Source organism: Phytophthora infestans, genomic scaffold (assembly GCF_000142945.1).
Source record: "Phytophthora infestans T30-4 supercont1.44 genomic scaffold, whole genome shotgun sequence".
Classification (NCBI taxonomy): domain Eukaryota; phylum Oomycota; class Peronosporomycetes; order Peronosporales; family Peronosporaceae; genus Phytophthora; species Phytophthora infestans.
In genome coordinates, this window is record NW_003303715.1 from 1,150,656 (window position 1) to 1,165,938 (window position 15,283).

A 15,283-nucleotide genomic window follows, 5' to 3' on the forward strand; every position below is an offset into this window, starting at 1 on the left:
CTCTCTCGCTCTCACGCTGTTACCAACTTTCAGACAGAACTTAATACCCACCTCAGCGACTCGAAGGGGCGAGCAAGCTCGCCACCAGTATTTCATTTAGGTCCCGACGCTTTGCCCAGTGCTCGGTATGCTTACGTACCTCTTTTGATCGCTCTGTTAGCTAGTGCTTCTGAAGTGTAAGTCTGTCTTAATGGCACCTACTCTAAGAAGCGACATACGCTTGGATAGCAGTCCAGTGATGCACATGTGTCACCTCATTTCGCAGTGGTTCATCCTAGCTCTGACTCATGTGTCGTACACTTAGAGAGGGGGGCCACAGCGAATAAGATAAGGCACGTACCGGTAATATATACAAATATAATAACACATCAAGAGTCTACAAGAGTATAAGCTGAATTTCATGAGCATTTGAGACTACGTCAAGCAAAATGATACTTACAAACCATTTAGAGTTATCGAGATTATCGAGCTTAAAGTTGGCCAATTGGTTTTCACACTTGACCGAAACCGTGACATTTACTGTTAACTTTTATCGAAAAAACAGTAAAAGTACCCTTATTCAATCGCTTTTAACAAGGGCTTTTAAAAACCACTTGAATCTTTAAAATTGAAAAAAATATTGAGCTCACAACACTCCTAAATGTATCGTCATTTCGAGGGTCCATAAATGGAGATAATATTTTTGAGCGACCACAACTTCTTCAGTTTTAAGCATTCGGTAGCTTATAAGGGCTCAAGAGATAGAGAAGACACCCCGCTTTCGTTTAGAGTGCTAAAATCGCGATTCGTACTTAGGTTCGTAATTATTAAATAGTTTTGGGTGGTCTCATTTACACGTTCGTGTATTCAGTTTTTTATTTATTTGCCATTCTCGTTTTCTTGAAAAATATTTGTTTTAAAACATAAACACATATTTTTTGCAAACAACAGCTGCAAGTACCGCAGCGGAAACCGAACTATGGAGACAACCTTTTACCGTAAGTTTTCAGTCGAAGCCGACTACAAGTCAGAAAATACAAGTACAGTGCCCCTTCTGCACGCATGAATATGAATACTTTCCGGTATATCCAGCATCAAATGAAGTGTTTACATGGCCGATCCGATGATGTCGAAGCGAACGTTGCATTCATGAACGCCGTGACCCTATCGCGTATCTGCGAACTGTACTTGGGCGAGATCCATCGACTGAATTGGCTTATTATCAATCGCTCTTGCGTCCGCGGCAGGTCGTTCTTCTGCCTGTAGTCGTGGTGGGAGATCACAACGAGTACACGGGAAAGTTTAAGCTACTTCGACGAGTTAATGCGTCGGAACTCACTTGGCCGGAACTCGTACAATGCGGATGAAGACGAGATGGTTTTGCTAAAGATTTTCTTAAAACATTTTTTTATAAGAGTATCGAAGATTGAAACAATCCGTTATTGTAAAAATGGTTGAGAGCGACCAGCGTGGACACAAACACTTATCAAGTACGCCTCCTGCTTACCACGGCTCCTCGAACGTGCCGAACGAATACTCGCCCGTGTTGAGTGAGAAGGTTGCACAGAGCGGGTTGGCCACGGCCGTCTCGTTGTATACGTCGCAGTCCGTCTCCGGTTTGATGGCCACCACGTATTCGCAGTCCTCGGCCACCTTCTTGATCCCGTGACCCACCTGTGGGTAGTAAACACTCCAGTCGTCAGATGTGAGTGTGAAGTTGACGTTCTGTGTCTGGCCAGGCTCGAGACTGATCTTGGAGAACTTCTTGAGCTGCTTCATCTCCGGCACATTCAGCGAGTTGTATGGCTGGATGAGGAAGAGCATGACGGTCTCCTTTCCGGCTTCACTACCAGCGTTCGTAACGTCCACAGACACCACGACGTCTTCCGCCAAAGACGTGACGACGTTGCGGCTCAGACGCACTTCAGAGTAGGTGAACTCAGTGTAGCTGAGGCCCGTTCCGAAATCCCACTGATTCTCGCAGTAATAAGCACCGTCGGACTCCTGCGTCTGGCACATGCTCGTCACAGGGTGGTTGTACGTCATCTGGATGTTGGCCTGGTCCTTCGGGTACGTGATCGGCATGCGACCACTGGGGTTTACTTTGCCGTAGATGATCTCGGCCATGGCTTGGCCGACCAGCTCACATGCCAACAAACCGTTCACCACCGCGTGCACGGTCTCGGGTAGGTCACCAAGCAGACGTGGACGACCCTCGAACAACACCAAGATCACTTTCGTACCTGTGGATGCCAGCTCCTTCACGTACTCAATCTGACCAGCGGGCAACGCCAGGTCGTCGATGTCACCAGGTTTCTCGGCGTACGTGTCCTTGCCGATCACGGCGATGGTGTACTCAGCATTGCTAGCTAATTCCTTTGCCGTGGCCAGGTCCGCCTCCGTGTACGAACCGTTCGGGTGAAGGCCGTTGAAGAAGCCGAAGCTGTCGTTGCCGACGAGCGTCTCCATGGCCGACTTTACCGTGATTCCCTTTGTGAGCAGGTGGTCCTGGTCGCTGTAGCCTTGCCATGCGATCGTCCAACCGCCGCACATACGGCCGATGTTGTCGGCGATGAAACCCGTGAGGAACACCGACGCGTCCTCCTTGAGCGGCAGTGTGCTGTCGTTGTTCTGCAGCAACACAATAGATTCGCGCGCCAGCTCCAGAGCCGCCGAGATATCGTCGTCGTTGCCGATGAGTGCGAGGTTCTCTTCGCCGCGCACGGGTGTCTCGTACAGACCCAACTGCAGCTTCATCTTGACCACGCGACGGGCAGACTCTTTGAGCCGCTCGCGGAACTGTGGACTCTGCTCCAACAGCGCCTTAGTGCCGTTGTAGAAGCTCGTGTCCTGCGCTACCATACTCATGTCCACGGACGCGCGTGTGAGCGAGATGCGGGTGGCTTCGGTCTCGTTGCGCGCGGTGCGGTGGAAGTCCGTGAGCTGCTTGATCTCGGCCTAGTCCGTCACCATCATGCCGTCGAAGCCCAGATCATCGCGCAGCAGCGCGTTCATGAGCTTGGTATTCGACACGGTAGGCACGCCGTTGATGGATATGTAGTTTTCCATCGCGCTGATCACGCCGGCGTCCACCGCGGCCTTGAAGGGCGGGAAGAAGTAATTCATCATGTCGTAGTCCGACACGGTCACGGCGTCCTTGTCATGACCGGAGGGGGTCTTCGGGTAAACGATCCAGTGTTTCATGCACGCGGCGGTGTGGTTGTTGCTCTGCAGGCCGCGGATGATAGCGTCACCCATGACAGAGTTGATGTGTGGATCCTCGCTGAACGTCTCGAACGTACGTGCCCAGAGCGGGTTGCGCGAGATGCCGAGAATGGGGCCAAATACCCATGGTACGCCCGACGCCTCCGTGTCGCGGCCGGTGATGCGACCCTGCTCGTACACGAGGTCGGGGTTGAACGACGCGCCGCCGTTGATTTGCTGGCCGAACAGCACGGCGTCCTTCACGAAGATGGCGCCGTGCACAGAGTCCACGCCTTACACCATCGGGTGACCACCATTCTCCTCCATCGTGATCTCCTGGATCCTCGTGATGACTTCACGCCACTCGTCGGCGGTCCACATGTACGTGCCGTTCACGGGCCCGTTGTTGAACGGACTGGTGAGGTACGAGCCGACGCGCATCTTGGTGTACGCGCGCACCTTGTCGTCGTCAACCTTGTTGTCCTCTGTGAGGAGCTGGTTGATGTAGATTTGGGTCATTTGGCCGATAATGTCGTCGTCGGTAAAGATGGCGACGATGGCATCGGCGCGTTCATCCCACTGGTCAGCGGAGTTTTAAAGCCTGCCATCACTACTGCTGCTTTAAAACCTGACCGAAACAGTTCTTCGGTGAGCCCGGTACGAAACGTACTTAAGCGGGAAAATATCATAAAATATCATCTAATGGATGCGCCCTATTAAAGTCCGGACTATATTTAATAGTGCCACTCGAAAGTGACAGAGAGGACTTTATACGGGTGAGGACTTAGTTGGTCGGACTCTTTCTAAGCATTAATTTATATGTACAGTAGGTTTTTGAAACTCTTAGAGCATCTCCAGCGGTTAGACTTATTTGCAAGTCCTATTGAGACGGATGAGACCTCAATTTTTAGGATAGAACTCCTGATTGCATCTTGTCACAGCGGTTTGGAACTCACCGCGGCTTAACATTTTTTTGTCCAATCAAACGACGATACAAAAGATCTCTCTAGATACCGCACTATCAGAAATACACGAAGGAGTGAAGCGCTGCTGGTGACGTCAAGTATGGACGACGACTCGGAAGAAGAGTACTATTTCACCTACATGTTGCCTGAGGGCGGGGTGGACAACACGAGCGCAGTGCGGGGCAAACACGGCGGGTCCACCAAAGGCAGGAGAGCAAATAAAGAGCGGGATCGAGAAATGTGGGGTGAACGCCTAATGAGTGACTAATTTGGCGACAACCCAGTCTACGATGATGGTATGTATTTGAGTAAACGACATGTTCTCCTTTAAAACTGTTCATTAATGTTCATGGCTACTCGTTCTGATGCAGATGACTTCCGCAGGCGATTTGGTATGCGTCGTAACCTCTTTGAGCTCATTACCATTGCCCTGGTTGAGGATGAAGAGTGCAGCTACTTCGTCCAGCGTAGTGACGCAACTGGACGTGCTGGTTTCCTACCAGAACAGAAGGTGACGTGTGCTTTACGGATGTTGGCATATGGAGCATCAGCAGATCAATTAGATGAGTTGATTCGTATGGCTGAGTCCACAGTGTTGGAGACCTTAAAGCTGTTCTGCAGAAATATTATCCGATTATTTGGTCCAGAGTATCTTCGAAAGCCGACCAAGGATGACTTGGAAATACTTCTTGCCGAGAATGCTGAACGCGGATTTCCGGGTATGATTGGTAGCTTGGACTGTATGCACTGGACATGGAAGAATTGTCCAACGGCATGGCAAGGAGCTTTTCAGGCAAAAGAGAAGTGTTCGACGGTGATCTTGGAAGCCGTGGCTTCTAAGTCGTTATGGATTTGGCATGCATTCTATGGCATGCCTGGCGCCAACAATGATTTGAGTGTACTCGAGCGTTCACCTTTGTTGAATGACCTGGTAAACGGTGTTGCTCCCAGGATTTCCTTCACGGTGAATGGTGCGACGTACAATCAGGGATACTATCTTACAGGTGGAATCTATCCTGTCTGGGCAATTTTCCAATCCAGTATCAGTGCGCCCCAAGGCAACAAGCGTAAGTCTTACGCTGCCCAGCAGGAAGCCGCTCGCAAAGACGTTGAACGCACATTTGGAGTATTACAACAGCGCTTTCGAATTCTTGCCCTGCCCTGTAAGCTATGGAGTGTCGATGCAATGAATGATGTGATGCTAGCATGTATCATCCTCCATAACATGATTGTGGAAGACGAGCAGCGAATTACCTCGCTAAATCATCAGTACCTGTTTGAAGATGAATGGGTCAGCCCGGCAGAAGTTGGTGTACCGGATGAGTGCTCAGTCGCAATGATAGCAAACGCGATGCAAGTGCTTGAAGACGAAGAACTTCACTATGAATTAAAAACGGATTTGATCGAACACGTATGGCAGTGCTACGGTGCTCTCGGCTAGCAAAACTTTTCTCTCGATCCTGTGTAGTAGGTTTTTAAGCTAGACTACGTGCAGAAGCCCAGCTAAATTAAAGTACTGATTAGATTGTCAGCAACTTCACTTTCTTCACCCTCGCCATTATGTAGTCCTGCCACGTGCGGTGCCATGAACGAACGCTCAGGTGTTTCCAGCTCTTCGCTTTGTTGTAACTGCTGGCGCTCTTGTGAATCAGCAAGTGTCTTCCTCATGTTGGCGAGGATGGTTTTTTGCTGCATAGTAAAATATTCCTGTGATTCGTAGCTAGCGGGATTCTACAAGAAGATAGATAGATGGAGACTTTGCTCCATCACAGCGACCTTCTTTCCTGTGGCAACAACGAACCTGAGGTGAGCTTCACCCCCAATCGTTTGAACTCCAGCACTTCCATGACTCTCATTAGTTTTGGCGTTAGCCGCCTTTGCTGCTTTGCGGCCTTCTGGTCTCTCCAAAGACGCAACGTCACTTGTTCCTCGCTTGACTCCAATAGATGAGGCCGAAGTGATCTTGTTGGTCCACTTGGGCTTGTCCTTGAGCTCCTTCCACGCCGCAAGAAACTCGAACGGCTCTTTGTGTCGCTCTTGGTAAACCTTCAACGCGGCGTAGCGTCATTCCATCCTGATCGCTCTCTGCTGGTGACCTTCGCATATATACCGCAGAGCTTCGTTACTTCTGGCTGCAGTTTCTTCCATCGCCCCATTATCGCGACCTCCGTTCGTGGATCCTTGTCTTCTGGTCTCTTGTTTTCCAGCCAGTGGCTGTTCAAGCGACTGCTGAACGTGCTCTTCTTCTGTCCTGCACCACGCACTGCGTCCTCCGATACCTCCAGCCACGACAGGCAAAGCTGTATGGTCTCGCTCTCACTCCACGCTAAGCCCTTCCCCATCGTACTGCAAGTTTCCGTGTCGGTGCTGAGATCGAAGGTTTCCTTTCGTTAGACTGAGGTTTTATATAAAGTCCTTGGACCAGAAATATAAGTCTTCTTGAAGTTTAAACTAATAATACCACCAACGAATGGGGCAAAAAAACTTGTCGAGAGATTTATTTGCGCAGCTTTTGGGATAAAACCTTCGTTAGAGCCTACCGCTGGAGATGCTCTTATAGATTCCAATATCTCCAGCTTGCGAGGAAGGCGTGAGGCCACCCAGGCACAACACATATCGAACACTTTCGAAGAGCACTTAGCTTTCACAGCCTTCGATATGTGAGCTCTCATGCTGTCCCAAACCAAGCATTTACGCTCACCGTGCATCACAAGTGGAATAGTCACATCAATCCACTTCTTGAGCAGCTCGCTATCAACCCAAGCTCGGGGTTGGTGTGCTACGAAAAGTGGCCCTGACTTTGTTTTTAAAAGAAGGTGAAAATTTTCCTTTCTACACCAAAAATAGGGGCAACTTTCGGCCTGTTGCCGAAAAATTGCTCTTCTCTGTATAATGAATGGTCAGTAAGTTTGTAATAGCAGGTTTGGTAGTTTGTAAAAGGACTCTATTCGGAAGAGGCTTGTATTTAATAGTGCAGGCAGCACCCCACAGGACACTATTCGGAAGGGGGCTTTTATTCGGGCGCATCCGTTAGTATCTAATATTTTTCCAAATCTCTGAGTTAATATTTGAATATTATGGTAGCCTTAAAAACTGAGCTACTTTTAATATTTAATATCAAAAATAGTACTATTACCTTTAAAAATATCACATGATATTTGGTTCCCTGGTCGACTCGACTATTCCCTCCCGCTACCATGAATCTTGACCGTCGAGATCCGTCGACGCAAGTACTGTACAGTACTGCACCCCGTTTTCGCGGGGGTGGACCATATAGGATTTGCAAATCGATCCGATTTTAGCAGACAAACAAAAGTTCTTTTGGATTCAGGAGCATCACATCCGGAAGTTTAACAAAGGTCCAAGGGCGCGAAAACGGGGTGCAGTACTGTAGTATACTACTGGTTGAACCAGTGGTTCCCCAATGGGGAATCCCCATGATGAGGGTCTCATATGTTAGATACAGTAGTTTACGGTAACTGTTGCGCCGTGATCAATCCAGTTGAGAGGGGCGCGACCGGCGGTCACTGACCGTTCCTCAAGCGGAAGTTAGATGATGGGCATTCAGTAAAAGTACGTACTCAACCCTTTAAGTTTAGAGCATTCACTATGAATACTACAGAAAGAGTCTTACGAGAAATCAAAAGAGAGAAAAAACGTTCGCCTTAGTAACTGCTTAACGTAGGTCTTACTGTACTAAGGCGAACATTAATTTTCCCCAATTTCTCGTTACACGATTCACAAAAGGATCGGTTTTGTACATTATTCATATGTGACCAATCAGAACCCGCAAATCTCCTGTAATTGCCCCCCCCTGAATAAACCTGTTATGTATCTATAAACTGACCTCTATCCTCTCATTTGTGAATACATGTAGTAATTAGACCTGATAAACTTATCTTAAGTTTGTAATCATCGGGGAGCACTTTATTTGGAGGAAATTACTATTGGAGATATCAAAACAGAGAGGATCGTTTGTATTAACTCTACGGAGTCTCCAACTCGGTTACTCATCCATTTTCTTAATACAAGTAGCTGGATGCTTCGATTGCTACGGAAGCATCTCTTATAGTATACATATAGATGGCACAACGAATCATTGATCGAAATGGTCGCTGTGGTCTTCAGCGATAATTGCACAGTAAACTTAGCAATAAATACGTGTAAGTGTGCGACTGAGTACAGTTCATGTTCTGCCCAGGGTACACGGCACGCGGCGTGCTACATGTAGTTTTAGATTGTGAGATTTGACGTATGTTCAAGCACAGCTGGTTTTGGTGTAATTCTGCACTGCAGGATTAATAAGACCTCAGCAGGCTGCAGAGGTCTTGCTTCAACCACGACCTTTTTTTTATTTGAGGTCGTGCTCAACACGTACAGTCTGTACTGTACTATGAACAGTGTGGCTGTGTACTGTACTACATGATGTACAGTACATGTACAGTCTGCATGTCGGCAGTGCCGACGGCACACGCATGAATTTATTTAGAGACAGAAACAAAGGTCTCTGAAACTTCAACCACTCCAAAGGTTCAAGCTGTCGACTACCGTGCTTGTGCGCACATGTACATGAATTGTTAATAACTGCATGGGCAACTAAATTCAATCCATTTAGGCCCTTGAGGATCGACCTTAAAATGACGTCTCGCTTGCTTGGCGCAGCCATTATCGATAAGAGTTCAATTGTCTAAATTGCTACACGTGCAATAATCGAAACAAGTGCTTGATTCGGTCTGTCATATCTGACACTACATATCCGAATTGTCAACTTTCACAAATTTCCCAAAGTAAAGTACTTTGGGATGAGTAGTGGAAGTTCCGTGTACATGAACTACATATCTGTGCAGTGTACATTTCACAACTGCTTGCGAGTTAATCTTCAGTTAACTTCCGCTTGGAGAGTGGTCACGCCCATGTACTGACGCCCCTACTAACTGGATTGATCACGGTGCAAGAATACCGTAAACGTTTTAGCTTACGAGGGACCAATTCTTGTGTTGACTGTTCCCTTGACTTGTGCACCAAACGCGAGGCACGCCCGAGGAAGGACAGCTTAAAAATTCAAGCTGAACCAAGGTTGCCAAAGAACCCACGCAGTCAGAGGGACAAAGACACACCTGACCTGAGCGGATCCTCTCGGCAATCGCCCTGGACTGCATCAAACCGAGCCCGACATGAGCTGCTCACTTTTCCTTTTGCCTTCCTTCGACTACAATATCCTCTCAAGAGGTTCAAGATAACCATGCTGAAGTCGTGGTTCGCAGCAGTACTGTGTACGGCCCTCGGTGTTGCCGTGCAACAAGGAGCGCCTCTTGTCTCCGCTGACCAGTGGGATGAACGCGCCGACGCCATCGTTGCCACCTTCACCGACGACGACATTATCGGCCAAATGACCCAAATCGACATCAACCAGCTCCTCACAGAGGACAACAAGGTTGACGACGACAAGGTGCGCGCGTACGCCAAGATGCGCGTCGGCTCGTACCTCACCAGTCCGTTCAACAACGGGCCCGTGAACGGCACGTACATGTGGACCGCCGACGAGTGGCGTGAAGTGATCACGAGGATCCAGGAGATCACGATGGAGGAGAATGGTGATCACCCGATGGTGTACGGCGTGGACTCTGTGCACGGCGCCATCTTCGTGAAGGACGCCGTGCTGTTCGGCCAGCAAATCAACGGCGGCGCGTCGTTCAACCCCGACCTCGTGTACGAGCAGGGTCGCATCACCGGCCGCGACACGGAGGCGTCGGGCGTACCATGGGTATTTGGCCCCATTCTCGGCATCTCGCGCAACCCACTCTGGGCACGTACATCGAGACGTTCAGCGAGGATCCACACATCAACTCTGTCATAGGTGACGCTATCATCCGCGGCCTGCAGAGCAACAACTACACCGCCGCGTGCATGAAACACTGGATCGTTTACCCGAAGACCCCCTCCGGTCATGACAAGGACGCCGTGACCGTGTCGGACTACGACATGATGAATTACTTCTTCCCGCCCTTCAAGGACGCATGGACGCCGGCGTGATCAGCGCCATGGAGAACTACATATCCATCAACGGCGTGCCTACCGTGTCGAATACCAAGCTCATGAACGCGCTGCTGCGCGATGATCTGGGCTTCGACGGCATGATAATGACGGACTAGGCCGAGATCAACCAGCTCACGGACTTCCACCGCACCGCGCGCAACGAGACCGAAGCCACCCGCATCTCGCTCACACGCGCGTCCGTGGACATGAGTATGGTAGCGCAGGACACGAGCTTCTACAACGGCACTAAGGCGCTGTTGGAGCAGAGTCCACAGTTCCGCGAGCGGCTCAAAGAGTCTGCCCGTCGCGTGGTCAAGATGAAGCTGCAGTTGGGTCTGTACGAGACACCCGTGCGCGGCGAAGAGAACCTCGCACTCATCGGCAACGACGACGATATCTCGGCGGCTCTGGAGCTGGCGCGCGAATCTATTGTGTTGCTGCAGAACAACGACAGCACACTGCCGCTCAAGGAGGACGCGTCGGTGTTCCTCACGGGCTTCACCGCCGACAACATCGGCCGTATGTGCGGCGGTTGGACGATCGCATGGCAAGGCTACAGCGACCAGGACCACCTGCTCACAAAGGGAATTACGGTCAAGTCGATCATGGAGACGCTCGTCGGCAACGACAGCTTCAGCTTCTTCAACGGCCTTCATCCAAACGGTTCGTACACGGAGGCGGACCTGGCGACGGCGAAGGAATTGGCTAGCAAGGCTGAGTACACCATCGCCGTGATCGGCGAGGACACGTACGCCGAGAAACCTGGTGACATTGACGACCTGGCGTTGCCCGCCGGTCAGATTGAGTACGTGAAGGAGCTGGTATCCACAGGTACGAAAGTGATCTTGGTGTTGTTCGAGGATCGTCCACGTCTGCTTGGTGACCTACCCGAGACCGTGCACGCGGTGGTGAACGGTTTGTTGACATGTGAGCTGGGTGGCCAAGCCATGGCCGAGATCATCTACGGCAAAGTAAACCCCAGCGGCCGCATGCCAATCACGTACCCGAAGGACCAGGCCAACATCCAGATGACGTCCAACCACCCTGTGACGAGCATGTTATTGGAACTCCGTTCCGTTTGGCAGCACTCTGGACTTGTGAAAGTAAAATGAAGACTGAATTATTTAAGTGCTAGCTCACGCTCCTCCAGAGCTCCTACCAACACTAACGGATTCAACCCGTTCCCATACAATGACCTGGCCCAACTGATTCTCATCCCGAATGTCCTGGCCCACCTGATTCTCATCCAGTGTGTCCATGTCTCGTTGTGCCTGGTCTCCAATGTGAATTCCAACACGCCTCCCTCGAAGTGCAACTTCGACTACTTGGCCTAATTCACGCCAGCCAGCTCCAACATCGCCTTCAAGCGAATCTTGTCGAGCGGCTTGGTAAACGTGTCCGCAGGATTCACCTCGCCTTTCACCTTGTGCAGATCAATGGTGCCCTTCACCACTTGTTCCCGCACATAGTGCCATCGGAGCTCAATGTGTCGCGTGCGTCTGCTGTAGGTAGGATTAGTCGCCATCACATGAGCTGCTTGGTTGTCAATACCAATTCGTAACTTGACCTCATGATCTGGTAATATTTCCTGCAGAATGTTCTTCTCTGCTACAGCTTCCATAGTAGCCTCGCAGGCCGCCACATATTCCGCCTCAGCTGTCGATAACGCAATAATCGACTGCCGCCGTGACATCCAGGCAATAGCTCCTCCAGACAACATGAACACAAACCCCGTTGTGCTCTTCCGCTGCTCTGGATCATTCGCCCAGTCGCTGTCACAATACCCTTCAAGTACAAATTCCCTAGTTGCTCCTTGAGTTCTTGTGTACGTGATTCCATAGTCAAGCGTTCCGGCCACGTACCGCAGTACTCTCTTCAGACTTCCAACATGTTTCGCAGACGGTTTGCCCACAAACCGACTCAGTTGACCCACCACGAACGCCAAATCAGGTCTGGTGCTCGTTGCCAAGTACATCAGCATTCCAATAGCCTCTCGATAGGGAAAACTCGTATCTCCTGTCTCCTCATCGCTCATTGGTGCCAACCGCAAGCTCACTTCCATCGGATTTCCAACCGCATGGGCATTCTGGTACCCGAACTTGCTCAGGATCTCTCGTGCATATTACCCTTGGTGAATTGTGATTCTCTCAGTCGTTTGCTACCCAGGTACTCATTCAACAGGCCTTGATCCTTAATCCCGTACTCCTTGTCCAGCTGCGCGAACAAGTCCTTCTTGCCCTGCTCGTCATTCGTTGCAACCAGTATGTCATCAACATACACTAGCACATACATGATCGTATCTCCGTCAAAACGATAGTACAGACACGGTTCCGTCAACGACCGCATCTATCCGTGCTTCATCAACCAGTTGTTCAGCTCCGAGTTCCACTCGCGACCTGACTGATGCAAACCATATAGCGCCTTCAACACGATATAAACATATCCGTTGATCTTGCATGGGTATCCTTCAATGGATCTCAAGTACTGCTGGATCTCCAACCGGGCATTCAAGTATGCGGTGTTAATATCTCCGCCATACACCATTAATCCCAGCTGCGCTGCTAATGCCAACAGCAATCTGAACGACGACATCCTCGCCACTGGTGCAAACGTCTCCTTAAAGTCAATCCCGGGTCTTTGATAGCTACCCAGCGCCACTATGCGCGACTTGAAACGAATCACATATCCTTGATGGTCGGTCTTGATGTCATATACCCACATCGTGCTCACGGGTGATGCTTCCTCCGGCATTTCATCCGCAGGAATCTCGGCAGTCCCTCCTTTCTTCTTCAAAACTGCAAGCTCTTCCATCTCGGACATCATGAAGAAGTCACACCACTTCGACCGTATCATCTCACGACGATTACGTGGAACTTTGATCTCACTTGCACGAATGGGTCTTCCATTCTTATCCAGTACACGTGAGGAATTCATCGTCACGTTCACCATGTAGTCATCGAGATACGCCGGACGTCGACGCTTGTGAACTTCTCGTAGTCCAGTCCGTGTCTTCTTCACGTTTGTCTTATCCGCATCCAGCTCTGCACGAACCTCCTCTGAAGGAGTCTCATCTCGATGCATACGCTTGCCAGTCACTGTTACCTCAGGACTTATCCCCACCACATCTCTGTCTGGCTCAGCTTCAGGTAGTGTGTCCTCACCAGTGTCACTCTCTAGCTCCGCATCATTGCTACTCTGGTCCTCAGCAAAGACACTCGCTACTGTGGTCTCTTCATTACCATCTTGCTCTTCGGCGTCATCCAGCTTATGGTCAACTACTTCCGATCCACAGGTTCCAGCCACCGATATAGCGTCCGCATCTGCTATGCCAACACCCTCAGCCGCTTCATGGACATTCTCGCCCTCAGCTGCTTGACCAGTGTCGACACTTACACCTTTGCTAGCCTCACTCGGTTGACTGCCTTCATGTTGTACACTTTCAGTAACAACATCACCATGTTCATCGTTCTCAACGGCGTCACTGCCTACTTGAACAGTCTCAGTACCGTCCTCAGTAACCTTGAGTTGAACATCACCATTCAAATGAACATCTCCATCCACTTCGCTATCGGCATGGTGGACAGGTTGATCATACACTTGGTGCATTTCTCGTCCAACCTGCGTATGTACGTCAGTACGCTCGCCTTCCTGTGTCTGCACAGCATCCACGCAAGCATCCACACTCTCGCCTTCCTCGAGCTCAAAAGATGGTACATCACTCAGCTCGCTCAAAACGGTCTGGTCCTCATCTTCTCGATGAGTAAAGTGAAGTGAAGAGAGATTGTCGTCTTCCACTTCCGTTGTATATCGGTCCCGATACATAACATCCTCTGCAACACGCAGATCTGACACAAACTTTGCTGTGTGCTCATCAGAAAAGTACACTTTGCAGCCAACTACATTCTCAGCATACCCCAATACAAACCCAATCTTCGCATGAACACTCAGTTTCTTGCGTCCAGGAGTCACTGGTACGTGCACGTACGTCAGCGCTCCAAACTTCCGGATGTGGTGTACATTCGGCTTGACTCCAAACAGCATCTCGTACGGAATGCCATTAGTCCCCTTGTTGTACACACTATTCTTGACATACACTGCATTTCTCAGTGCCTCAGGCCACAGGCTCCTCGGTAGCCCCGAGTGTGCCATCGTAGACCTAGTTATGTCCTCCAACGATTGGTGCGTTCGTTCACACAGATTGAGCTGCGAGCTCTTCGGCCCGACTTTCACATGCTCAATTCCTCTTGAACGATACCATGCATCAATTCCTTCATTGAAGAATTCACCGCCCTTGTCACTCCAAATCTGCTGCACTCTGTATGTTTCCCGTTGGCATTTCGGCCTGCCTGCCGTTCCGCCCACAACACATACTCTTGCATGTACTTGTTCACCACCTTGCTGTCCTTGTTCCTCAGCAGGTGCGCAGTGACAAACCGCGAATAACTATCCATGATCACCAACACGGCCTCATATTGAGTCGCATTATTCTTCCCTGGAATCAGAAGATCCGCATACACTACTTGGTTGGGTTTCTTCAGTCCACGGTCCAGCATCTTCCTGTGTGATTTCATCTTTTGTTTTACAAGATGACAGGCATCACACGTATCTTGCTGTCTCTGTGTCACCATCATTCCCTCCACCCTTGTCGACCATAGTCTTCAAATACTGTGGACAGATATGACACAGTCTCTCATGCCAAAGCTGCAGCGAACCAACACCTTCTGTCATAGTGTGATTACATCTTGCTGCTGCTTCTGGTAGCACTCGAGCTCTCTGGGTCGGACTCGCTACTTGGAACCCCCAAGTGGCCTCCTGCTGCGTTGCTACAGCCACAGTCCTTCCATCTCTCATGACGTGAAAATTCCTCGATTCTCTGTCATATTCCAGAGTATAACCCTGCTCGTAGGCTAAAACAGGAGAAAACAAACCATACTCGGCATCCGGAATGTACAACACTCCGTCGAGATAGCTCACTACTTGTTCTCCATTAACCTCTGTCGTAAACGACACTGTTCCCATTCCAGCAACACGGGAAGCAATCGTAGGCGTAACTCCTCGGGTCTGCTGTAGCTGCTCCGAGTCTGCCGTGTACGACATGA

General features: G+C 49.9%; 2 protein-coding genes across 2 annotated transcripts; one reads left to right on the forward strand and one right to left on the reverse strand.

Annotated features, from left to right (window-relative positions):
- Positions 1–1,286: 1,286 nt before the first annotated feature.
- PITG_16558 (glycoside hydrolase, putative) lies at positions 1,287–3,702 on the reverse strand (the record flags this gene model as incomplete). The annotated part of the gene is made up of 4 exons (XM_002897531.1): positions 1,287–1,362; positions 1,487–2,922; positions 2,950–3,476; positions 3,543–3,702. 4 exons carry the CDS (start codon positions 3,700–3,702, stop codon positions 1,287–1,289), a joined length of 2,199 nt encoding a protein of 732 aa, XP_002897577.1.
- A 5,083-nt stretch (positions 3,703–8,785) lies between these two features.
- PITG_16559 (glycoside hydrolase, putative) lies at positions 8,786–11,296 on the forward strand (the record flags this gene model as incomplete). Its single annotated transcript, XM_002897532.1, has 3 exons — positions 8,786–8,825; positions 9,413–9,912; positions 10,301–11,296. 3 exons carry the CDS (start codon positions 8,786–8,788, stop codon positions 11,294–11,296), a joined length of 1,536 nt encoding a protein of 511 aa, XP_002897578.1.
- Positions 11,297–15,283: the final 3,987 nt, after the last annotated feature.